This window comes from Tilletiaria anomala, assembly GCF_000711695.1.
Source record: "Tilletiaria anomala UBC 951 chromosome Unknown K437scaffold_23, whole genome shotgun sequence".
Taxonomy (NCBI): Eukaryota; Fungi; Basidiomycota; class Exobasidiomycetes; order Georgefischeriales; family Tilletiariaceae; genus Tilletiaria; species Tilletiaria anomala.
Genome location: NW_013546999.1, coordinates 123333 through 144953, shown reverse-complemented (window position 1 = coordinate 144953; position 21621 = coordinate 123333). Strand labels below are relative to the sequence as shown.

The 21621-nt window shown below is 54.9% G+C and overlaps 5 protein-coding genes across 5 annotated transcripts; 3 read left to right on the top strand and 2 right to left on the bottom strand.

Moving 5' to 3' along the window:
- The first annotated feature begins 2060 nt into the window (after positions 1 to 2060).
- Positions 2061 to 5888, top strand: K437DRAFT_81735 (WD40 repeat-like protein). Its single transcript, XM_013388797.1, has 2 exons — positions 2061 to 2561; positions 2642 to 5888. Exons 1-2 carry the CDS (start codon positions 2208 to 2210, stop codon positions 5783 to 5785), a joined length of 3498 nt encoding a protein of 1165 aa, XP_013244251.1. The 5' UTR covers positions 2061 to 2207; the 3' UTR covers positions 5786 to 5888.
- Positions 5889 to 5962: 74 nt separating this feature from the next.
- K437DRAFT_267543 (uncharacterized protein) lies at positions 5963 to 7490 on the bottom strand (the record flags this gene model as incomplete). Its single annotated transcript, XM_013388796.1, has 3 exons — positions 5963 to 6148; positions 6218 to 6635; positions 6700 to 7490. The coding sequence occupies 3 exons, from the start codon at positions 7488 to 7490 to the stop codon at positions 5963 to 5965; spliced, it is 1395 nt and encodes a 464-aa protein (XP_013244250.1).
- A 435-nt stretch (positions 7491 to 7925) lies between these two features.
- On the top strand, positions 7926 to 11812 carry K437DRAFT_273363 (NPR2-domain-containing protein; the record flags this gene model as incomplete). Its single annotated transcript, XM_013388795.1, has 5 exons — positions 7926 to 8201; positions 8304 to 8714; positions 8777 to 10084; positions 10157 to 10254; positions 10320 to 11812. 5 exons carry the CDS (start codon positions 7926 to 7928, stop codon positions 11683 to 11685), a joined length of 3459 nt encoding a protein of 1152 aa, XP_013244249.1. The 3' UTR covers positions 11686 to 11812.
- A 138-nt stretch (positions 11813 to 11950) lies between these two features.
- K437DRAFT_273362 (Sec63-domain-containing protein) lies at positions 11951 to 17826 on the top strand. Its single transcript, XM_013388794.1, has 3 exons — positions 11951 to 11974; positions 12074 to 12707; positions 12775 to 17826. The coding sequence occupies exons 2-3, from the start codon at positions 12261 to 12263 to the stop codon at positions 17752 to 17754; spliced, it is 5427 nt and encodes a 1808-aa protein (XP_013244248.1). The 5' UTR covers positions 11951 to 11974; positions 12074 to 12260; the 3' UTR covers positions 17755 to 17826.
- On the bottom strand, positions 17737 to 21377 carry K437DRAFT_255437 (uncharacterized protein). Its single transcript, XM_013388793.1, has 3 exons — positions 20664 to 21377; positions 19011 to 20574; positions 17737 to 18935 (listed from the first exon to the last, which is right to left on the bottom strand). Exons 1-3 carry the CDS (start codon positions 21248 to 21250, stop codon positions 17808 to 17810), a joined length of 3279 nt encoding a protein of 1092 aa, XP_013244247.1. The 5' UTR covers positions 21251 to 21377; the 3' UTR covers positions 17737 to 17807.
- Between the last annotated feature and the right edge of the window lie 244 nt (positions 21378 to 21621).

Genomic DNA, 21621 nt, shown 5'->3' with positions numbered 1-21621 from the left:
GGAGCAAAAAGAGTGAAGCTTGCGGTTCTAAAAAGTGAAGTGTATCGATCGGAGTACGATTGGCAAGCAAAGTGGGGGATATGTATATATGTTTGCCAGTTGAGCTGGTGCCTCGAACCCCAGCAATGTGGTCTGCACGGAGAAGCAGTCCGAGGGAAGACTAGTGGATGCTGAACGACACGTGGCTTGTACACCTTGCGCCTGCCGCCTTGTTCGGGGGTCACGGGCCCTTCAATGTAGTTTTGACGTGCTGGTAGGGATAGAGCATGGACTATGGAAGGGCACGCCTTGAACCTTGACCCCTTCAAGCCCTTTAAGAGGCGATGACGACGGCCGAGGTGAGGTTCTTGTATGTGCGCTAGAAGAATACCGATCACAACGAACTAGATCGATATTTGGGGATGTCCCGCGGAAGCTCGTTCGTCAGTCACCCTGCCTGTCCACGGTCAAGACCTTGCGAACTCGACTTCGACACCGCAAAAAACAAGCAGGAAAGGATACTTTGACAAGCAGCATTCAACAAGCAAGTACACAAAGGTGATGAATAGTTTCGACGAGCAGTCCGCGTGGACATGTAACCAAGCACCGTGCGGGACGGGAAGGCCGGGTCTACGTGGTGGCTGACACGGACAAGTTCGGAATTCAAAGCCCCGAAGTATTGAAAACCAGACAGCCTGCGGGTCGCACCCGCACTCAATAGGCAGGCAGGTCACGCAGCAGAGATAACGAAAATGCGAGAGTTGGCCGAGGTGCGGACCGGCAACCCCGCAATCCGGGGTCATGTTATCGGATTCCACGGACTACTCACTGAATACCACCCGAAATCAACCAGGGCACTTAGCATGCTTATATGCGGCAAATGGCCGGTCGTCGGCACCCGTCGCCCAAGTCTGTCGATGGCGTTCGTTCCGTATCATCAGCTTTCCTGTCGGCGGATCGGGCCTCTGTCCTGTTGGCCACGAACTCTGTACAAAGGATGCTTCCAGATGTAGCAAGCAATCAGCATATGCGTCTCCATTATGACAGCTGCTGCCTCGTTCTTGTTGCATTAAATGCAATTGAGGCTGCGGCCGCTGGCCGGCTGCCAGCCAAGGCCCATTTCGGTACGCACCGCGCGGCACGGTGCCACGCGTCGCGACTCGCGGGACCATTTAGCGCATGCAGGAGCACTCTTGAGAGTGCCAGCGCTGTCCCGCCCTTTCGGCACTACACATATTTGTATTCACGTAGCTGGCGGTTTGCGCTGCCGCCGTGTGCGAGCTGTAAGCGCCGCATGTGCACACTCCACACCAGCCTGCAGGTTGCAGGGCATGGCAACGATGGTGAAGCGGTGCATACCAACCAGACTTTGTAGATACATGTGGGTGTCGCCAGCGTGCCAGCAGATGCCGCTTGCTGCAAATCGATCCCGCTCAGAACCTTCGCCCAGCACCCGTCGAGGACAAGCGCTTGCCATCAATGACCATATGTAGACCTAAGTGTGTGATAAGAGTCAGCCCCTGGCTGAACTACCCGAATGAAGAGGGAAATGCATGGGCGCGAGCCACTCTAGACCATTGCCCCCTGCGATCACCCAACGGAGGGCTTCAGCAAGTAAAGGGGGCAAACGGTCATCGAAGATGAGCGCGCCTTTCTCATAGGCTGCACTGCCGAAACCGCATACCTGCGAACGCGGCGGTCCTCTCGCGCGCCACTGATCTACGGAGAACACCTTGGCAAGGTCTGCTTTCCGTCAATACCACCGAGACCGCAGCGCGATGGCGCAGGTGGCGTGGTAAGGTTGGTGTATGTATGTCAGCGCGGCGATGCGTCAGGAGAGGGGATCGTGCAGTGATCTGCCGCGTGTACCGTGACCACAGCTACATGGACCCATACTTTGCCCTGAAGGGATGTGATTGTTGTACTGAGTAGCTGCCGGCCGAGAGCAAAGAAGATGCGATCATGAGTCGAAAAACTGGTCATTAGGAAATTCGGTGCAACCTTTGTCTGCGTCACTGAAATTTCTGCCTTCCGCCTCATCCATTCACCCACGCTCTCCATCTCGCTCAATCATTTTTTCTGCCAGGCACATGTGTAAGGGCATGATGGCACATGCCATGCAAACCGCATACTTCTCTCGAGCAGAGGCTGACTGCGTGCTTTGCCACAGTGGGTTGCGCAGGTGCCTTCAGTCGGAAACGCCCATAACGTTCTTCTGTTAGCACATAATGGACGTCGACATGCTCGATCGTCCGCCAAACGGCCCGACGTCGGCGTCTGTATCTGGACCAAACCAGGGGCGGCAAACCAGCGCCGCAGTTCATCGCATTCGTTTCGTGGACTGGTCACCGTCCGGTATTACCTCGATCGATTTTGCTCCCTCCGCTTCGAGCTTCGTCAGCTCGCAGCATGTCGGTTCGGCAAACGCGAGATATGTGACGGACGGCGCGGATAGCACCGCGCGGAGCTTGATGGCCATCGGACGCGAGAACGGGACGATCGAGCTGTGCGTTTGGACCCAAGACACGGTCGGTGTGAGCCCGGCCGGAAGCGGATTCGCAAAAGGATGGGTGGTGCATACGGTGAGCATGAGCCAACGAAACTTTTCCTATAGGGGCGCTGGAATCCCAATGCCCTCTACTTTCGTTTGATGTACACGCAGGTGCTGGTCTCTCCACAACAATCGTCCATCGACAACTTGTGCTTTGTCCGCTCTCCAGTCAAGTCGGCCGGCAGCGTATTCAACTCTCCCTACGCCTTTTCCTCCTATTCTTCAACTCAGGCTACCATTCTTCGCCTCTTCAGCACCTCGGGCGGCTCGCTGCTCACAGAGCACTTTCTCCCTCCGGACCTCGCCTTCTCAAGCAGTCAGAACCACCCTTCAACCAGCGCGACCCCTGTGCACGTTCATCGCTCCAAAGCTGGTACTACACGTACTCTCTCCTCCAATGCAGGTACAATATGGTCTCTCGCTCCGTCGCCGCTGGGGCGCTTCCTTGCGATCGGCTGCGAAGGTGGACAGGTACGCCTAGTCGATGTCAGCAATGCAGACGCCTTTGCCCACCTCGACAGCTCCAGCGATCTTTTTGCTCGCTCGCGGGGTGCAGCAGCTGGTGTCGAGCGAATCGGAGCGGTGGGAAGAATGGAAAAAACCAAGGGCAGGGTCATGACTCTTTCTTGGGGTCCACCTAGGCTTGTCAGTGGCAGTATTAGCGGCCCGTCCGCCGCGTTGACCAAGGGCAATCAGGAGAATGCAAATGGGAAGGACAAGGCGCGAGATGGAGCTGCTGGACGAGAGGCAAGCGACGAGAGTGACTCTGGCTCCACCACTGGTACGACCTCTGATTCTGATTCCGACTCTGAGTCAGATGATGACGAAGGCGAAGAAGAGTGGGACGAGTCCTTTCTTCTCGGCGGCACTTCTTCTAGCGTCGCAGTCATCTGGGACATCTCGACCGGCCGGCTGCTCTCACGTCTTTTGGTCTTCAAGAATCGTCACGAGTCCACGATCGTCTGGTCCTCCGCCATCCTCGCCGACGGAACAATAGTACTTGGCGACTCAAACGGCGGAGTGACGTTCTACGACGCCAGGACGCGCCTGCCGCTACCGACTGCGACATTCAAGGTGCATGGGGACAAGGCGGATGTGCTGGCGCTTTGCATCGGCCCAGATGGGAAAAAAGTCTACTCGGCCAGTGTGGATCAAAAAGTCGCAGAGTATTCGCTCGTAGGGGGAGCGGGAAGATCGAAGGGCAAGCAAGTACGCTGGGTGCACACCGGTACACGTCGGCTGCATGCGCATGATATACGTGCGCTGGCCATCGAGCCCAAATTCGACATGAGAGCCGCGGCGTTCGCATCTCTATCCCGCGCTGAGCCACAGCTTGTATCCCGTGTGCCTATTCTTGCGAGTGGAGGGACCGACTTTCACGTCGTGCTCATCCCCGCTGCTGGCACAGCGTCCGCCGGTGTGTATGCTGCTGCGCCACCTGCTGCAGTCATTTCTGCTGCAGCGGAGGGCGGTGACAGTAAAGAGAAGGCGTCGCGTCGCAAGCGCACATCCACAGCTGCGGCCAAGGCAGCCTCCAGCTACGCTCTCGGCGACCGGCCTGCAGATAGCCTTAATCCGATATCCGACAATCCGCTCGTGACGTTCGCTGAGACGACGCAGCGCAAGTTGGCCTACGTGCCTCCTACGAGCCGCTCAAGTTTACTGGGCGGCGGAAGCGCTGCGCAGCTTTGCGCCGAAAGAAGGTGGATTATGCTCCGGCGCGCTGACAGCGTAGCGATTTGGGAGCTACCGAATTTGCCGCAGACCAAATCTCAGGCGCTTGAGGGCGATCAGCTGGGTCTGCCTCCTGCCGCCGGCGGAGTCTATGATGTCGACCAACAGTGGCGCAAGCTCATCGAGCTGCAGTTCAAGTTCCGCACCCTTATCATCTGTGCCGCCATTTCGCCATCTGGCGACCTGCTTGCCGTCTCGGATCTGTATGAGACTAAGCTCTTCCGCCTACGAATGCGGCGCAGGGGCAGCGGTAGCATGTCAGCAGACTCCATCGAGCCGAGCCGTCTTGGATCCTTTGGAAAGGCGTTTGCACACGTGCGCAAAAGTAGCAGTAGCGCAGGCACGGGCGGCGCGCCTGGTGCATCGGCATTGACGTTCACACCGGATGGGCAGCGCTTAGTGTTGTGTTCCTACGCTTCTGCGATGGTCTATGTCATCGACCTGTTCCTGACACCTGTCACTGCGGAATGCAGAATCGCAGCTTCTCTCGATGCGCATCGTCGCAAAGGGGCGCCGACGCCTTCGGGGCGGCAGCTTGCAGGCCGGCTGGCAAAGACGCAGATCAACGGCTCTGCCTCTCGGCTATCTCACGATATCCGAGACGACGACGACGACGGTGACGATAGCGGCAACGATGACGACGGCGATGAAGTCTCACCGAACCCTTCAACGGAGCAAGTCTATGCTGTCATCCATCATGCCAAGATCTCGCCAGATGGACAGTGGCTGCTGACCATGGATAGTCTTCGACGAGCGCACATCTTCTCTCTCGACCTCTTCTCACATCACAAAGCCCTTCCTTCGCCCCAACACTTGCCTTCTGCTATTATCTTCCATCCCACAAACCCGTCTTACGTACTCATGCTGCTTCCGACGAACAAGGTAACAATCATCAACATCGAAAAGGGCTCCATGGGCCCTTCCAGCGCTCATGGAACTGGCGCGGGCAACGATGAGTGGATTACGCGTTTGGAGCAAACTATCCATCGGAAGACTCGGACGATCAGAGAAACGGTCGTAGGTGGCGTCTGGCTGCCGACAACCAGCTCCACATCGTCCGCTGCTGCAGCGAACGCACCCCTCGATGCGCATCCGCTCTTGCTCTGGGGCCCAACCTGGCTCGTCACGGTGCGTGGCAGCAGCACAACGGCAGCTCCGGCTGCGAATGGCGCGGCGGTTGCTGGCCTGGTGAATGGATACAAAAGAGGACATCATGCGGGAGATGCAGAGGACGGAACTGGGGAAGACGAGGAAATCGAATTGGAGGACGACGGAGGCGATGCTGAAGATGATGACGGAGATGCTGGCGACATAACTGCGATGCCAAAGCAGATCAGCAATAAGGGCAGGCAGTATCACACCAAGATCACCTTCCAGTATCAGTCCAACCTGCTCGTCGACGCCATATCGGCTTCGAAGCCCGGGGATGAACACGAATTGGTCGTTATCGAACGGCCTTACTTCAGCCTGGCTGGCTCGCTGCCTCCTGCGTACTACAGGGGCGTCAAGTACGGAAGTTGAGTGCAAGGAACAAGGAACAAGGGATGTAGCCTATGCACTTGCCTGCAATGCTGCAAAAGGATCTGTTGCCGTGCTTGTCTAGAATACAGTATGCAAGTTGAAAAGTCGCGCGCATTTGCAACATGAGATCACTGCTGTCAAAGCCCAACGAGAAGAGGGTTGCACCCGAGATTGTCCTCAGCAAACGGTTGAGCGATATGCCGAGATCCTACTCACGAGCTCGTCATGGTCAATTATTACGTCTGAGACCTTTCGGGCGCTCTGCGCAACGGAGACGTCCAGACCAAGGTACTCTGCAGCAAACGCTCGCATCAACATGGCCCAGGCGTGCACCGTTGGGTAGTCGAGCGCGTTTGCGTTATCCTGAGAATGACAGGGTGAGTATTGTCAACAGAGAATGTTCGCAAGAGTTAAGCTCCGTCGTGGGCTCACAGATATTCGGTGCCAAACGTGGGGAAAGGGATAGGGGATAAGATGCAAAATTGGGACTCCATTGGCCAGAAAGGGCAAATGATCATCTTCGATGCCTCCGTATTGTTCATTCGAAGAAAAGAAGCTTCCTAGACCTTTTTGCTTGGACGCGGGGGTCCCTGGAGGCGCAAGCGCGTCCAAACGCTTCATTCGCTTCTCGAGATCCATTAGCTCGCTATGGAGCCAGCCAGTCGAAGGATAGAAGGATGGTATGTTAGGCTCAGTCGCGCCGAGCAAGTCCAGGAGCACAAAGTGCTCGATCGTGTCGATCTTTCGCGTGGGATAGCTGTACGGCTCGTACCGTCTGGACGCCAACTGATGCGCTGACAGATGTACTTTCGGCTGCCACATCTCCTTGACCCATTGAGAAACGAGATTTCTGCGTGCATAACTGAGTCAGACCAAGATCCGCTGCGATTGCGAGGAAGCAATAGACTACCCACTTCGCTCCATAAATCGAATCTTGGTGCGTCCACGTTTCGTACGCCTCTTCACCATCCAGAAACAATATTTGCAGGGTCGTGTCATCGATTCTTTCCCTCGGCTCACTGCTTTGTGCTTTTCGGTCTCTTTCGTCGAGCAGCCTGTCAAGTGCTAGTGCAGTGTCCACAAGGATGGCACATGGTGCGGCACTGTCCGTGGCACCGATGAACTCGGACATGGCCGAATTGGAAGGAAACCATTTGGAATCGTAGTGCGCCGCTAAGACCAGCTTGCGCGGGGCTGCAGGATTTTTGGTAAGGATGATGTTGGTCATCTTGCGTTTCCCTTGTGGAGTAGCTGCAATGAATTCTGGTGTCTCGATCTGCCACCCTGTTCGGCCCTTTCGCTCATCTTTCCCGAGCTGATTTTTGAACACTTCCGTGAGTAAGTCGCGAACCTTCTTACTATTCGGCGTATCTGGAGGGCGTGGAATAAGTATCGCAGACAAGAGCGAGGACGATAATCGGTGATCGAGCACCGGTGATGGGTCCGAAAGGTGTGCTATATTCCGAAGTGCTTCATCGGACAGCTTCTCAAAGTCTCTTATAGAGATTCGTGCGCGCGGAGATACCTCGCGTTGTGATCCTATAGAGGCACCAGATGCGCCTGCGAGGTACGGCAGATCGACAAGCGTGAGGGCGAGGAAGGCGACCAGAAGGACCACGAGAGCACCTGGCCACCCTCCCGTCCGCCGTCGTCCCGGTCGCAGCCACACTTTTGGAGCCCCTTCGCAAGCCTGTCTCGCAGGCATCGCGGCAACTTCCTACGCCAGAGCCTGTAATCTTCAGTCGCACGGCCGTGTGCTAATTCCGTGCAGTCTAGATGCAGGGACAACCCTTATTTGTCAGCAATCTGGACCTGCGCCGCCCTTGGCACGAGGGTCAAAGATATGCACTATCGCTGTTGAGATTGGTATGATAAAGCATGAGAAGAGTGATCAAACATTGCGTGCGGTCCAGAGAGATGGAGAATCGGACTATCCGAGAGTTCCGCTTGAGATGCACTTGATGTGAGCTTCCCCCGACCTCTGCGTGGAAGCATCTCCTCGAACCTCGTATCGCATACCATCAAGGACCAGAAAGCTGATCATCACAGGCGCGCAGCTCGCGCATGTGCATGCCCATTGATAACTAGTAAGAGCTCCCCCGAAGGCGACGAAGTCGATGCTAAAGCACTGTCGGCGCCGATGGCGACCACACTCCCACTAGCCGAAGGTCACTTCCTCCCCCGCCTGGTCTCCGTCTTCTTTGCGATCTTCCACCCGACCGACGGTCCCAAAGTGTTGTATCAAGTGCCAGAGGGAAGCATCACGGAGGAAGAAGAGAACGGAGACTCTGTCGCCGCTGGAGATGATGAGCTTGGGCCGTTGAACCATACCCTTCCCCCAAGTCGTGTCCTCTCCTTTCCGAACGAAAGTCAGCTTCAAGATGCGAGTACAGCAGCTTTGGACAGCATAATCACGGTTCGAAATTCAAGAAAGCAATCTTTTGAGCAGATCTTGATAACAGCACGACTCCACTCACCTTCAAGAGGTAGAAAACGATCTCCTTCTCGACCTGAACAGAGAAGCGCTCGATCTACATCACGCGATGTTCGATCCAGATCATCCTCCCGACCCCCTTTCAAGGCTGACCAGCAGCCGAAGCCTCAAGAAAAATCTAAACCGCTCTTCAACTTCAGCGCTTTGTCCGACTATCTCATTCCGAAGGCGCCGCTGTGCGGTCGCCTCGTGACTTGCACTACCTGCGGCCTACCGAGAGATGATGCTGAGCGTGACTGGTCGCCTGAAGGGCAACTGCCGAAGGCACCATCGCAGGGCTATAAGATTTTAGGTCACCCCATGGTGATCAAATCGTCCAAGTACGCCAGAAATATGCTCGTCTATAATCTTTGCTTTGTCTTCGATAGCAATGCGGACGTTCGCGCTTATGAGCCTATCGTCCGCAAATGCGCACGTGTCTTGCGTGACTTGGAGGTGCGCCGATAGCTCTGGAGCAATTTTTATTCTTTGATACTAACATTTTTCTGTTCATACAGTTGAATTCGTCGTTCTTGTCAGATCCAAAGTCCCTCCAGCGTATGTACGGGATCACCGAGCAATTATTCCAAGATCTCAATTCATATTGCGAGTCATTCGTTACCCTACCCGTCCTACCTCACACGCTCTACGGAAAGAGAGACCCGTCGGGAGTCCGAGCTGCTCCGGACATGGGACGCACTGGCTCTGTACCACAGCAAGCCAGTCTTCATGGGTCGCGTGGAGGCTCAATGGACGAAGGAGGCACAAGTGGTACCTTCAGTCCTGTCGACCAACGAGGCTTAAGTGCAAGCATTGCCAGTCTCATCCGCAGCGGTTCCAATTCAGCTGCTCTAAAGACTAATTCAACGTCTCGCAAAGGCTCCTCAGATTTTGGATCTGACCAACAAGACCCGCTTTCATCACGGAGTAGCGAGCGTAATGCCATGAGCGGGGCAAATAGCGACACGAGCCGATCTCGCGCGGGGTCATTGGCAAGCATTACCGGCTACGGTTCTAGCAGCAACGCAGGAAGTGCTGTCATCCCATTTTCAATTCCAGCAATGGCTCTCACACCAATTTTGGAGCCGGCACCTCGGTCGAACCAGCGTGAAAGCTACCTTGACGACGCCGCCATCTCACCCACCGCACCTGTAGATGGCCAGCAGCTCGGTGATGGTGGTTTGGCTTCTGGGAGTAAGAAAGACAGTCGGCCAGCAATCTCGCGTGATGCTACCGTGAAGGCAGTATCTGATACGACCATGGCGGTGCGAAAGTCATCCTTGGAACATTCAAGTTCCTCCTTGGGTGGCGCTGTAGGTGCAACAAAACTCAGCGGTGATAGCACATTGGCTGGAAATCCCAAAAGGAACCTCAGCGCATCTGCTGCGAGCCTTCTCGAAGCGACCGAAGCTGCGTCCGCAACATCCTCTTCTCCTATATCAGAGGCCGGAAATGACTCTCCCAGCGCTGCTCATATGCGCCGCAGTGGCTGCGCGACCAACGCCAGCAAGCACGGGTCGATTGACACGATGGGTGGAGAGTCGGGGGAGAATGATGCCCTGTACGACAGCATCATGACGCTTCGGAACATGGCGACTGCGAACGCGGCAGGCGCGGACGTTTCGGCAGGCGCAGCGGATGGTATTTCTCTCCCTGGCAAAAGAGAGCCTCCTCATGGTCTAGGGCGAACAGTGCGAGACGCGATTAATCTCAAACTATTTCCCACTTATCCTAATCCTCCCACAGCAAAGGATTGGGATGTACCAGTTGGATTGTTAGATCTCGAGAGTCGGATTGACAATGCTTGGGATTTGACCATGGCAAAAGTGAGGTTAGAGCAGCTCACGTGGATGTGCTGCAGCCACCAAGAACCAATGCTGACTTGGGACTTCCAACAGATTGTTCCTTTCGTTGATGGCATCAATCATGTCAAAAGGATTGCCCAGCTAGCGGATGCGGACATCGGGCTCACTCGCCAATGCATGGAACATCTTCTGTGAGCTATTCCTTTGCCGTATATTCGTGACGTACACATGTGCTTAGACCTTTCTGTCTTTGCAGCTACTACGGATGCATTATCATGATTGACCTTTTTCAATTCTCGAACATGTACACAGTTCGACCTGTCATTGCTCGAATCGCGGACGGAGAAGGCATCAGTCGCGAGTGTGCAGCCTATGTTACACGCCCAGGTTTTCAGATGCCACACTATCCGACCTTGTTGCAGCTCTATTCCACCTTCCGCCCAGGCAAGACAGTGAGCGACTGGATCGAGGAGCAGGATGTCGACTCGCTGGGCATCGACCCGCGCCGCCTGGTCACCTTTGGTGTCATCAAGGGATTTTTGCGTCGGGTGCACCGTTGGCCAATCTTCCTCGAGCCGCCATTCGCCCCTCAAGACAATAACACAAGCGTGCGGCAAGATGTGAGACATGCAGCATCCGAACATGGTACATGGATTCCACGGCAAGAAGACTCGGCGAACGGTGCCCTTAGCAAAGGGGTTGGGGTCCGCCATGAGGAAGATTCCGGCGAACGACCAACAAGATGTGCAAGTATGTCAAGAGAAAGAGGAGGCGACTCTAAAGTTCCTCTGTCTGCCCCTTGCGGATCTTCGCCGGTCAGACGGCACCACGGGCGCTACCGCGCTCCTCATGGGCGCCACCGCCGGCCTATGAAACGAAATACAACTGCGACCGTCCTGGACGTCGCGGCCGTAGCTTTGGGCGCCACGCGAGGGGAAGAAGAGGACAGGGTTGAAGATAGTCCGTGGCTTGACCGTGCGTCTTCAAATTTCCAGCGTAACAGCGCCTGGAATTTGACGGAAAGCTCTGGCTTTTCTCGGGCTACTCTCCGTAAGCAACCTAGTACAGCCAGCTTGGGCATTGGGCAGAGTAGCACATACCGCGCCAGTGTCGGAGGTGCTAGTGGTGCAGGCGCTGGATGTGCTAGCGGCTTCACACGGCTATCAGAAGAGTACCGAGCTCAGCATCAACTTCCGCTACCTGACGAACTCTTAGCATTGCTGGATGGCTTGCACCACGAAGACAACATCTGTGTCCGCTTCGGTGTGGGCTGGGCCGACCTAGACACGTGGCTGCAGCGACTTGGTGGTGCTTCGAGACCACAGGCTATGCCGTTCGCGGCTGGGCAATGCGCAGGGGATGATCGCTGGGATGATGAGACGCCGATGATGTCCGGAATTATCAGGCCAGGCCAAGGGTCAATTCAATATGCGTCCTTTCGCAGGACGAGCTCGAGAGAAATGCGCTCTCGTGTGGAAACGGGATCGCGGGAACGGGAGAGCAAAGGAGTGCATGGTGTTGCGTCAACCTGGGTCGATGCACAAGATCAGCAAGATAAGCGAACAAGCTCCCGCTTAAGAGATCCCAGTGACTATGGTGCAATCAAAGTGATTCTTAAGTGAAGGTTTTGCACAACAGCGCAGACCATTGTAGCATATAGTATACCTGCACGACCGTTGAGTGGCCGTGTGAAGTGTCGGGACCTTAGAAGTCAGTTGAATGGATGGCCTTGGCCATTCTAGGCGGGACGCAATCCTAGATGTGTGACTCACGTTGACTGTACAGTGGACAGTCACGCTGAGTTCGTTTCTGTTATTATAACTTGCGGTTGATCTTCGACATTACGTTACAATATCATGCATTTAGAATGGATTCCATGCCGAATCTTTCTGATAATGGAGCCTTTGATGGGTAAGCAGGAGCAATCGTGGAAAACCTTTCGGAAATGTAGGGACTGAGCTCCAAATCTCCGAAACAAGTACTCAAAAGTCATTTCAAATCTCATCACAGTTATTCTGAAGTCTCACCACATCAAGCGAAGTTATATCGGAACGGTATCCATTCGTCTGATTTCAGCTCGCCACCTTTTCTTTGAGTGTCGCAGCTCGCTTCAACTTACCCAGCAAGGGGTAGGATATAGGGCATCCAATGCATTGCGAGCGTACCGGCATAATCCTTGCCAGGTTCAGGGATCGTCATGCTGTGCCAAATAGAAGTTGCCTGGCTCGAGGGCCTCATCGCCTCGGCGCCCGCGAACGTGGATGACTACATGGCTCTCACTAGCCAAAACAACGGGTCAGAAAACCAAGACGATGGTTTCGAAGGCTCTTCGATCCCGAGATCTCTCTGGCTGGACCTCCTTGACGCTGCAGTGGCTCTGGAAGAATTCCCCGTCCATGAAGAGTCGTCAGTGAGTGCTGCTGATGCGCTTTCTTTGCATTTGACCGCAACATACCCCGAAGAAACAACACGCGAGACAATCTTAAGTTCAGTATGTGGTGTTCTTGAAAAAGCTACAGCGTCTACTTCTGCTCGAGAATCTGCAGCCGGCGAATTGGCGGAGCTACTGGGATATGAGCATGTAGAGCTCGTCACCCGTCTCCTGGAAAATCCAAAAGAAGTTGTCAGTTCTTTCAGCGCGCAGGTGAGCTTCCTGCAGGAAAATGTTTTTTTTTGACGGAGAGCTAAGGGGTTGCTTCGCGCCTTAATAGCCTTCAATGAATCGAAGCAGTTATACCCCTCTGGCCGTACCTCAGCAAGCTTCCAGTGCAAAACGCGCGTTCCCGCATAAGCCGTATACTCCTGGGTCTCAAGTCACCATCCGTAGCCGCGAGGAAATTCAACAGGCAAAAGCATCGCGCAATGCGGTGCGACGAGAGCAACATGCTCGTGCCCGTGACTTTGTCAGCAGTCACAATGCAGATGAGCTTTCTACGGAGGAAATGCTGCGTCTCAGAGAGGAGGACCTGCAGCGTGCCGCAAAAGAGCCACAGCCACTCTTTTCGGGGAATGGGCGTTCAACGGACGGACCGCAGTACCCCCATGTTTTCTCTTCCGGAATAAGCGGCTCAACACTGTCCGTATTTGGCTCAAAATTCAGCCTACCAATGGGCACGACTCGCGAAGAGCATACCTACTATGAAGAGATTACCATTCCTCCACCAAAGACAGTGCCGATGCGCATCAATGAACGCCTGGTGCCCATCCCAGAAATGGACCCTCTTTGTCGCGGCGCTTTCCCGGGCTACAAGAGCTTGAACCGCTTGCAAAGCGTCGTATACCCACTCGGCTACGGCAGCAACGAGAATCTTCTCGTATGCGCGCCGACGGGGGCAGGAAAGACGGACGTCGCGATGCTCGCAGTGCTGCGCTGTATCAGTCAATATGCGGCCAGTTCCGAGCTGAGCGGCAGCAGCGGAGGTGGTTTTCGCATTGCCAAAGACGATTTTAAGATCGTCTATGTCGCCCCGATGAAAGCTCTAGCATCTGAGATCGTTCGCAAGTTCAGCAAACGCTTATCCTATCTTGGCGTTGTTGTTCGAGAGCTTACTGGAGATATGCAGCTCACGCGGCGTGAGATCGCCGAGACGCAGATGATTGTCACAACTCCCGAGAAGTGGGATGTCGTTACGCGCAGACCTGCTGGCGAGGGCGAGATCGCAGCCAGGCTCAAGCTGCTCATCATCGATGAAGTCCATCTGCTACACGAAGACCGCGGGGCGGTCATCGAGACCATCGTAGCTCGTACGCTGCGCCTTGTCGAATCCAGTCAGAACTTGATTCGCATTGTCGGTCTCTCTGCGACTTTGCCGAACTATGTCGATGTCGCCGATTTCCTGCGCGTCAATCGCTACAAGGGGCTCTTCTACTTCGACTCTAGCTTCCGTCCCGTGCCTCTAGAACAACATTTCGTTGGTGTCAAAGGCAAGGCTGGCTCTCCAACCTCTCGCAGTAATCTGGACAAGGTGACGTTTGAAAAGGTCTCCGCACTTCTTCATGAGGGACACCAAGTGATGGTCTTCGTTCACGCACGCAAAGAGACGGTGAAATCAGCTATGTCACTCAAGGAAATGTGCAGCGCAGAGGGCCTACTGGACCTACTCACAGACGGCCGGGACGAGCACCCGAGATTCCAATTCTTCAAGAGCGAGCTCTCAACCAGTCGAAATCGAGAGATGAGGGAGCTATTTGACTCTGGCTTTGGTATTCATCACGCCGGAATGCTGCGCTCTGATCGAAATCTGTCCGAGAGAATGTTTGAGGCTGGCATCACCAAGGTCCTCTGTTGCACTGCAACACTTGCTTGGGGCGTCAATTTGCCAGCTTATGCCGTTGTCATCAAGGGAACAGATGTCTACGACTCTAGTGCTGGAAAGTTTGTCGACCTTTCCATCCTCGATGTTCTACAGATCTTTGGTCGTGCCGGTCGACCTCAGTATGAAGACCTAGGTGTCGGCTACATTTGCACGCCTCTGGAGAAGCTATCACATTATGTCGACTCAATCACGTCCCAGCATCCAATCGAGTCAAGCTTCATCAAAGGACTTGCTGACAGTCTCAACGCAGAAGTCGCGCTCGGCACAGTCGCTAGCGTCGTCGATGGCGTTTCTTGGCTCGGATACACATATTTGCACACGCGCATGCGCAAACAGCCCCTCATCTATGGGATGGAACATCAGGAAGTATCCGACGACCCGCACCTCGGCGCTAAGCGACAGCAGCTGATCACATCAGCAGCCAAGCAGCTTGCGGAAAACAAGATGGTCACCTTTGATGCAACCAGCGGGGCCATCAAAATCACACCCCTCGGCCGTATCGCTGCGCGCTACTATATCGGCTGGAAGACGATTGAAACATTCAATTCGAAGCTGCGACCTAGCATGAGTGAAGCTGATGTCCTTAGCGTCCTCAGCTTGGCGTCCGATTTCGAACAGATCATTCCAAGAGACAATGAGGAGAAGGAGCTCAAGAAGATGCTGGAGAATGCACCCTGCGAGGTGCCTGGAGGAATCGAAACCGCTCCTGGCAAGGTCAACATCCTTCTTCAAGCTTATATCTCCAAATTCTATGTGGAGGACTTTGCGCTCGTATCTGAAACAGCATATGTGGCCCAGAATGCGGCAAGAATCCTGCGTGCGATGATAGAGATTGCGCTAGCGAACAAATGGGCACCGACGGCGCATTCTCTTATATCGATGAGTAAAGCGGTCGAGAAACGCTTGTGGCCTTTTGACCACCCCCTCAGTCAAGGCAATCTATCGGCGGACACACTCTTCAACCTCACACGCTGGGCAGATGACATTGAAATCGCAGAGCTTGCCGCTATGCATGCTGCAGATCTGGGCAAGCTCATCCATCTCAACGAGCGTCTCGGAGGCTTCGTCAAGCAAGCTGCAAAGGAGTTTCCTCAACTCAAAATTCAGAGCAGCTTCCGGCCGATCATGTACGACGTGCTCGAAGTTCAATTGCAGGTCACCGCGGACTTTGAGTGGTCAGACAAAGCGCATGGCGGATCGGAACCGTTCTACATCTGGATCGAGGCGCCAGATTCTACTCATATTCTCCAGTGGGCTCTAGTGCACGTTCGCAAAGGCTCGTTCAAGACACCGCTTCGCTTCCTTCTCACGATGCCGCCGGCGACGTTCGACTCGCTCACTGTGCGCTGGATGTCGGATCGCTGGCTTGGAGCTGAAGCCAGCCACGATGTCAATTTGCAAAGCTTGCAGATGCCATCGGTCCAAGCTGTTCACGGAAAGCTGCTAGATTTGCCGCTCATTGCCGCATGCGACGTCGCTAGCGATTCGGTTCTGACAGAGGGTCTCAAGCAGGTCATGCTTGGCCTGACGCCAATTCAAACCCAATCGTTGCACAGCTTTCTGCACACAAGCGGCAATAACCTTCTTTGTGCTCCGGCGGGATCCGGATCCTCAACGTTGGGGCATCTTGCCGTCGTCGAGAATCTCAGAAAGGATCCATCTGCCCGAGCCCTCGTCGTAGGTGCGCAGCCTGGTCTGCTTCTAGCAGACTATCGCCGCTTCCGCAACCTCTTTCCGAGCGTACGGGAAGGCGACATCGCCGTCGTTGCGAAGCCGGATCTGTTGATCAGAAGCCAAGCGAGCATCGTTTTTGTCACCTCTCGTGTCTTGCTCGAAGCGGCGCTCGTCGATAGGAGCTGGATGCAGAACTTTCGATTATGTTTGGCCGATGATCTCCATCTCCTCGATGCCTCATACGATCTGGCTCTTAGCCTTTCTCTACGCGCCATGCCACTTTGTCGCTTCCTTGGATGTTCCGCAAGCTTGCAAGACTCTAGCACGCTGGCCTCGTGGCTTGGAGCTGCAGAACACTCGACCTTCTCATTCCGCCCGACCGATCGGCCGGTCAGCCTGACAGAGTCCATTGTCTCTTTCGACGTCCCACACTCACAGGGTCTCATGAAGGCCATGATCAAGCCCGCCTATGATGCAATCAGTGCGTGCCGGGGATCTGCCATCATATTTGTCCCTTCGCGGGCCCAGTGCTATCACACAGCAGAGGACCTAGCCACAGCGTCCGCATCTGACCTTGATGCGCAGCCTTGGTTGGGCATCCCAAGCAAAGAGCTTGAAGCCATGTCGCTAGGCCTGCATCAAGTGGATCTCAACCAGATCCTTGTCCACGGCATCGGCATTTATGAGGAGGGGATGCACCAAAAGGACAAGAGGTTGGTGCTCTCGCTTTTTGAGCGTCGCATCTTAAAGGCGTTGATCGCGTCAAAGAGTGCAAGCTGGACGCTCGAGGTCAAAGCTGATCTCTCCGTCGTGATGTCAACGCAATATGTCGTGTTGCAGCAATCTGGCAACCCTTTCTCGAAAGAGTATGTGCCGCAACGCCAGATTGTTGATTATTCGGCCGAGACGCTCGTTCGAATGCACAGCTTCGCCGCTCATGCAGCCGCCAGGGATAGCAACGCATCTTCTTCGGCTCTCATTTTGACTCAGACCACACAAGAAGACTTCTACAAGAAGACTCTGCGGTCGGGTCTCCCGCTCGAATCCCCTCTTTTTGACGAGGAGGACGAGACATTACGGACGACCATACTCAGGATTATCATCACTGGATACCTCGAGTCACTTCAAGACGTTTTGGATCTCCTTAGTTGGACCTTTGCCTTCCGTCGCTTTAATGACAACCCTTCCTTTTACGGCGCTACTCACGACGATGCTGAACGACCAGCACCATTTATCAGCGAGCTTTGCGACTCCAGCCTTCGGAGCTTGTCGGAGCAAGGCCTTGCAAAGGTTGCTGAAGCGGGGGGCATCAGTGTGACCCCCCTCGGGCAAGCGTTGGCGCCGAACCCTCGGGCATTCACTGCACTTCAGCTTGTGTGGCGCACAGTTAAGCTAGACAAAGCACACCTGGTATCATTGGTAGCGCAGCATGGTACTGATTGGCGAGCCAGAATTAGTGCAGGCGATCATGCTTATCTCGATGACCTCCGAGATAAGACAGAAGGAGCTTGGCTGGGGATATTTAGTGTTACGCGGCGTAATGCAGAGAAGGGCATCGAAGGCTGGACGCCGCAACTTGCCGCCAGGCTCCTGCTCGCAAACTACTTCGCAAAAGGAAGCGGGACTGCCGTTATGACGCTGGACCATCGACTTGAAACACAAGAAGCGGCAGTAGTGCTGCAGTTGTTGCAACATGTATGATGTGCGAATGCAGATGTAGTACATGGACACGGTCGACGCGATCCTGAATGCGGTCAATCGTCGAACATGGTTACATTAACCACTTCCTGAAACTTGTCCCAGTCACCTTCGACGAGCTTGAGGAGCGCGACAAGCTGTGTGCGACTCCGGCCGGTCTCCATGCACAAGCGATTTAGCTCTGCATCAATCCTCATTCTCGCGCTGTAGACGTTAACCTTCTCTCCAAGCCAGAAAGCCATATTGCCTTTCGAAATGCCGTAATCGTTTCTAAAGTCTCTGAGCGCTCGTCGGAAATCTTCTCGTATCTGCTCTTTCGTTCGCGGCAGCGAGGTGCGTGGGCGTATACGCGACGAGACCGACACAGAACGCTGTGCCCGGGATAGTTCCCCTGCGATCGGCAGGCTCGACGGAGTCGTGGTCGCAATCGTTCGTCGCGGTGGGCGCATTTCAAAGGCTACATCCTGCTCATGGCCGAAAGGTGGCCCAGCACTGGCATCTTGGCTAAAGTCGATATAGCGAGCCGATGAGTGCCTGGCGATGGATGGAACGCCTGGGAAGGAACGACGCTGTTTTTTTGGTGCAGAAGACGATACATCGTCGACCAACGTATCAAACTGGTGTGGCACCTGGTCCTGCAATACTTCTTGGTGTAGCGCATCCTGAGAGTGCGAGGGTGGGGAGTTCATTGCCCTCTTTTTTCCAAGCTTGTGTAATGACACTTGCCTTTGGTCAACAAAATCGGGTTCCGGTAACCCTGGCTCGCGCTTCAAGGGCCCGGCCATCGAGACCGAGTGAATACCGCGTCTGGGCTGCTTTTCGACAAGCGTAGGCAAAGGCATTGACGGCTGCGATTCCTTGATGAATATTTCTTGAGCTTCCAAAACATGCCTGAAGGACGTTCCCTTTCCTCTGGTATTAGCAACCGGGTTGCGGATCTGCAAACCTTCCTCGTCTTCGTCCTCGTCTTGATCGCCCTCGTCCCCGATGTTGCGCTCGTGTATTTGGCCTTCCAGGTGCTCCTTCTCCTTCTCTTTGAGGACCCTGACGCTCAGGGGTTTGACCACTTGCGTAGGCCTAACAGACTCGTCCAGGTTGAGCTGCACTTTTGCTGAAATGGTGTACTGAAGTGCGTGGCGCCAAAATTCGTGCTTCCATGCTGCTGCAGAATGATGTGCGGGATCCTACAGAAAGAGAAAAAATCACTCTCTAGACAGAACTCTGAAAGTTGCAGGCCGAAGCGAGGGGATTGCACTCACCTGTTCGGCAATGGTCTTGAAAAATGTGTCCGGAGGTTGCAAAACGAAGCTTGCGTCCAAAACAACATTTTCTCCGAGTTCGCTGATAGTATTCTCGAGCAGTGACTGAAGTGGCACAAGAAACCATTCGCGGTTCGCATTTGTGAATGTCGCCTTCACGTTGCTTCCAGCAGTAGTGGCATGCTTCCGTCTCGAACGCAACAGTTTTCCCTGGACCTTGGGACTGCTTTTCGCCGCTTTTTGGAATACTTCCTCTGCGTCAGGTTGCGGTGTGGACAAATCCAGTTCCGCAAGAGGTGCACTCTCAGGAGCAGACGCTAGAATGAGGATATCTGCAGCTTCCTCCGCCGCTGACAGCGAGTCTATGCGCCCAGCTTGTCGCGCAGGCGCCCCCTCCAGCGCACCGAGTCGGTTTCCACTTTCAACACCCGCGACCATGTTGATATCAATCTCAGCGTCTTCATCCTGGTCTCCGACGAAAAAGTCATGTACATCCACGGCCAGAGTCTCGCTTTGCGAAATGCCAATACCCGCGTCTGCCCTGAACTCTTCAGCGGCAGGTGCAAACGAGCGCGTGCTGCCACCAGAGCGCGTACGGCTCGCACCTGCGGTTGATCGATTTTTCCCTGGCTTCTGCGTCCGATCTTGTCCGCGAGCTGAATGAGGTCCGGCGTCAGACGCGGTTCGCGCAGCACGTGCGGTCCGCGTAGACTTGTGTGGTGCAAGGTCCCGAGCTTGCACCTGTGCCGTTAAACCAGTGGCTGAGCGTCGTATTGGTTTGCTGGCTTCGGCTCTGCCTTGACTGCTCGAAGCGAGTGCTTCGGCCTTGCCTTGGCGCGTGATGCGTAGCCTGTGCCCGCTCCATGTGCGATCCGCAAGTTGCCTAGGCAGACCCTTGCCCTCTCCAGGCCCAGGCTCGACTTCGATTCCATCTTTAGTTTGATGTCCCGATTTCTCTTCTTCCTCTTCGCCAGTAACTTCCCATTCCTCGTTCCCTTGGCCCATCGAGCCGGCATGTCGCGACATGTGATAATCGGGTACTTGCGGATGCGCCACGCGCTGCGATCTGCGGTGCTCGGCTTGATTCAAGGCTTCGACATCGCTTCCGTCTCCGGTGCTGTCGTCACGGCTTCGCACTGCGGCCCTCGTGAGGTTGCTGAGTCCTCTCGCCGTGCTTCTGTTTCTGTCATAAGTAAGTTCCTCTTCAATTTCAGGTTCGGCGAGCGGCAGCAAGCGGTCCTCGTCGATCGCATGCTCTCTCATATCGGCAATATCAGCCGCGACGCTGTCCTCCCTGCGCCTTTGCGCCTCGTCTCGCTGCCTCTGCGCGTCCGCCTCGCGCGCCGCGGCAGCTCCCATCTCTGCCCTACGCGCAAAAACGACGCGGTCGAGATGCATGCCTCGATCGTAGTTGTCGCGGAGGAAGGTGATATAGGATTGCGTGCTGTGTCGAGGGTTCAGCCTGGCGAGCTCCTCGCCTATCGATCGCCCTTTTGGAGGCAAATCAGTCGTGCAGAGGAAGTTGATGATGAAATCGCGATCGCCTTTGGTGTAAGACAGGCGGCTACAGCGAGGAAACAGAAATGGACATTAGCAAGCCTTTAATCATTGGCCAACTGCTTTGAATAGGCACTTCGAGGCGCATACACTCACGCTGTAGCTACTCCGCCATCAGCTTTCACAGCGTAACTCGTGTCCTTGAGATGAGCAAGCGTAGCAGCGCGTCCTGAAAGCACTACCAATCCATTGTGTTCTGTGTTGGGGATTGTACCGGTGTTTGACTTCACAGTCTCGTTTCTGTGCAGATGTGTATGCCCATTCGACATCGACGCTGCTGTTGAGCCGTTGGTTCGGGCAGCACTTGTATCCACCGTTCGATCTGCTACACGCCGCCGATTCAATCCTGCGTCTTGGCCATCGTCCGAAGAGTGTTCGTCACCGATATGATCAGTCTGCAAGGTGGGCACTTGCTCCGCCTCAGATGCATTAGCGCTGGGGCTCTGCTCATGACCACCAATCCCAGTCGTTCCTGATGCCCTTGCCCGGGTCTCACTTTGAGACTGGCTTTGCAATTCATCCTGTTCCGAATCTTCCTGTTGATGCTGAGCCTTTGCCTGTCCATCGTGGTCCCAACGGTAGAGCAGATCTGTCGCGACGGGCCCAGACGAGTCGAATTCGTTCATGTTGCCGGAATCGTCGAGGACGCCGGCACTGCGCGCCCCCATCGCTGGGTCGGTCATGGGCGCCAGCGGGAGAGAGCCCACTGCAGTAGCTGCAGCTTGCGCCGAGCAGTGCTGGTGCTGGCGCTGGTGTTAGTGCTGTGACAAGGGACGCTGTATCGACGCGGCAGCGACGGGCGAGGCGAAGTGGATGGCAGTTGAAAGGGGGGGTGGCCAAAGCTGAAGAGCTACAGGAGTGTCTGAATGCCATGGTGTTACTCACTGGTTACGTCGAGCCACAGACGCGATGAGCAAAGCTTCGATGGGCGCGACGCGTCCTAGCTACTAACCCTAACTTCCAGACACAACAAAAGCTGGCTCATTTCTCATCCTGACCAGACTCGCGCTGTCGACTTGACTTCGCCATTAATCGATTTTTTCATGCGTTGTTA

Excerpts from the sequence above, each read along its gene's own strand:
- K437DRAFT_81735 (XM_013388797.1), top strand. The coding sequence starts at position 2,208 with ATGGACGTCGACATGCTCGATCGTCCGCCAAACGGCCCGACGTCGGCG. Across the intron at positions 2,562-2,641 it reads AAGGATGGGTGGTGCATACG|GTGCTGGTCTCTCCACAACA; the intron begins GTGAGCATGAGC and ends ATGTACACGCAG.
- K437DRAFT_273362 (XM_013388794.1), top strand. The coding sequence starts at position 12,261 with ATGCTGTGCCAAATAGAAGTTGCCTGGCTCGAGGGCCTCATCGCCTCG. Across the intron at positions 12,708-12,774 it reads TCAGTTCTTTCAGCGCGCAG|CCTTCAATGAATCGAAGCAG; the intron begins GTGAGCTTCCTG and ends GCGCCTTAATAG.
- K437DRAFT_255437 (XM_013388793.1), bottom strand. The coding sequence starts at position 21,250 with ATGACCGACCCAGCGATGGGGGCGCGCAGTGCCGGCGTCCTCGACGAT. Across the intron at positions 20,575-20,663 it reads GATGGCGGAGTAGCTACAGC|CCGCCTGTCTTACACCAAAG; the intron begins GTGAGTGTATGC and ends TCCTCGCTGTAG. Across the intron at positions 18,936-19,010 it reads TCAAGACCATTGCCGAACAG|GATCCCGCACATCATTCTGC; the intron begins GTGAGTGCAATC and ends CTCTTTCTGTAG.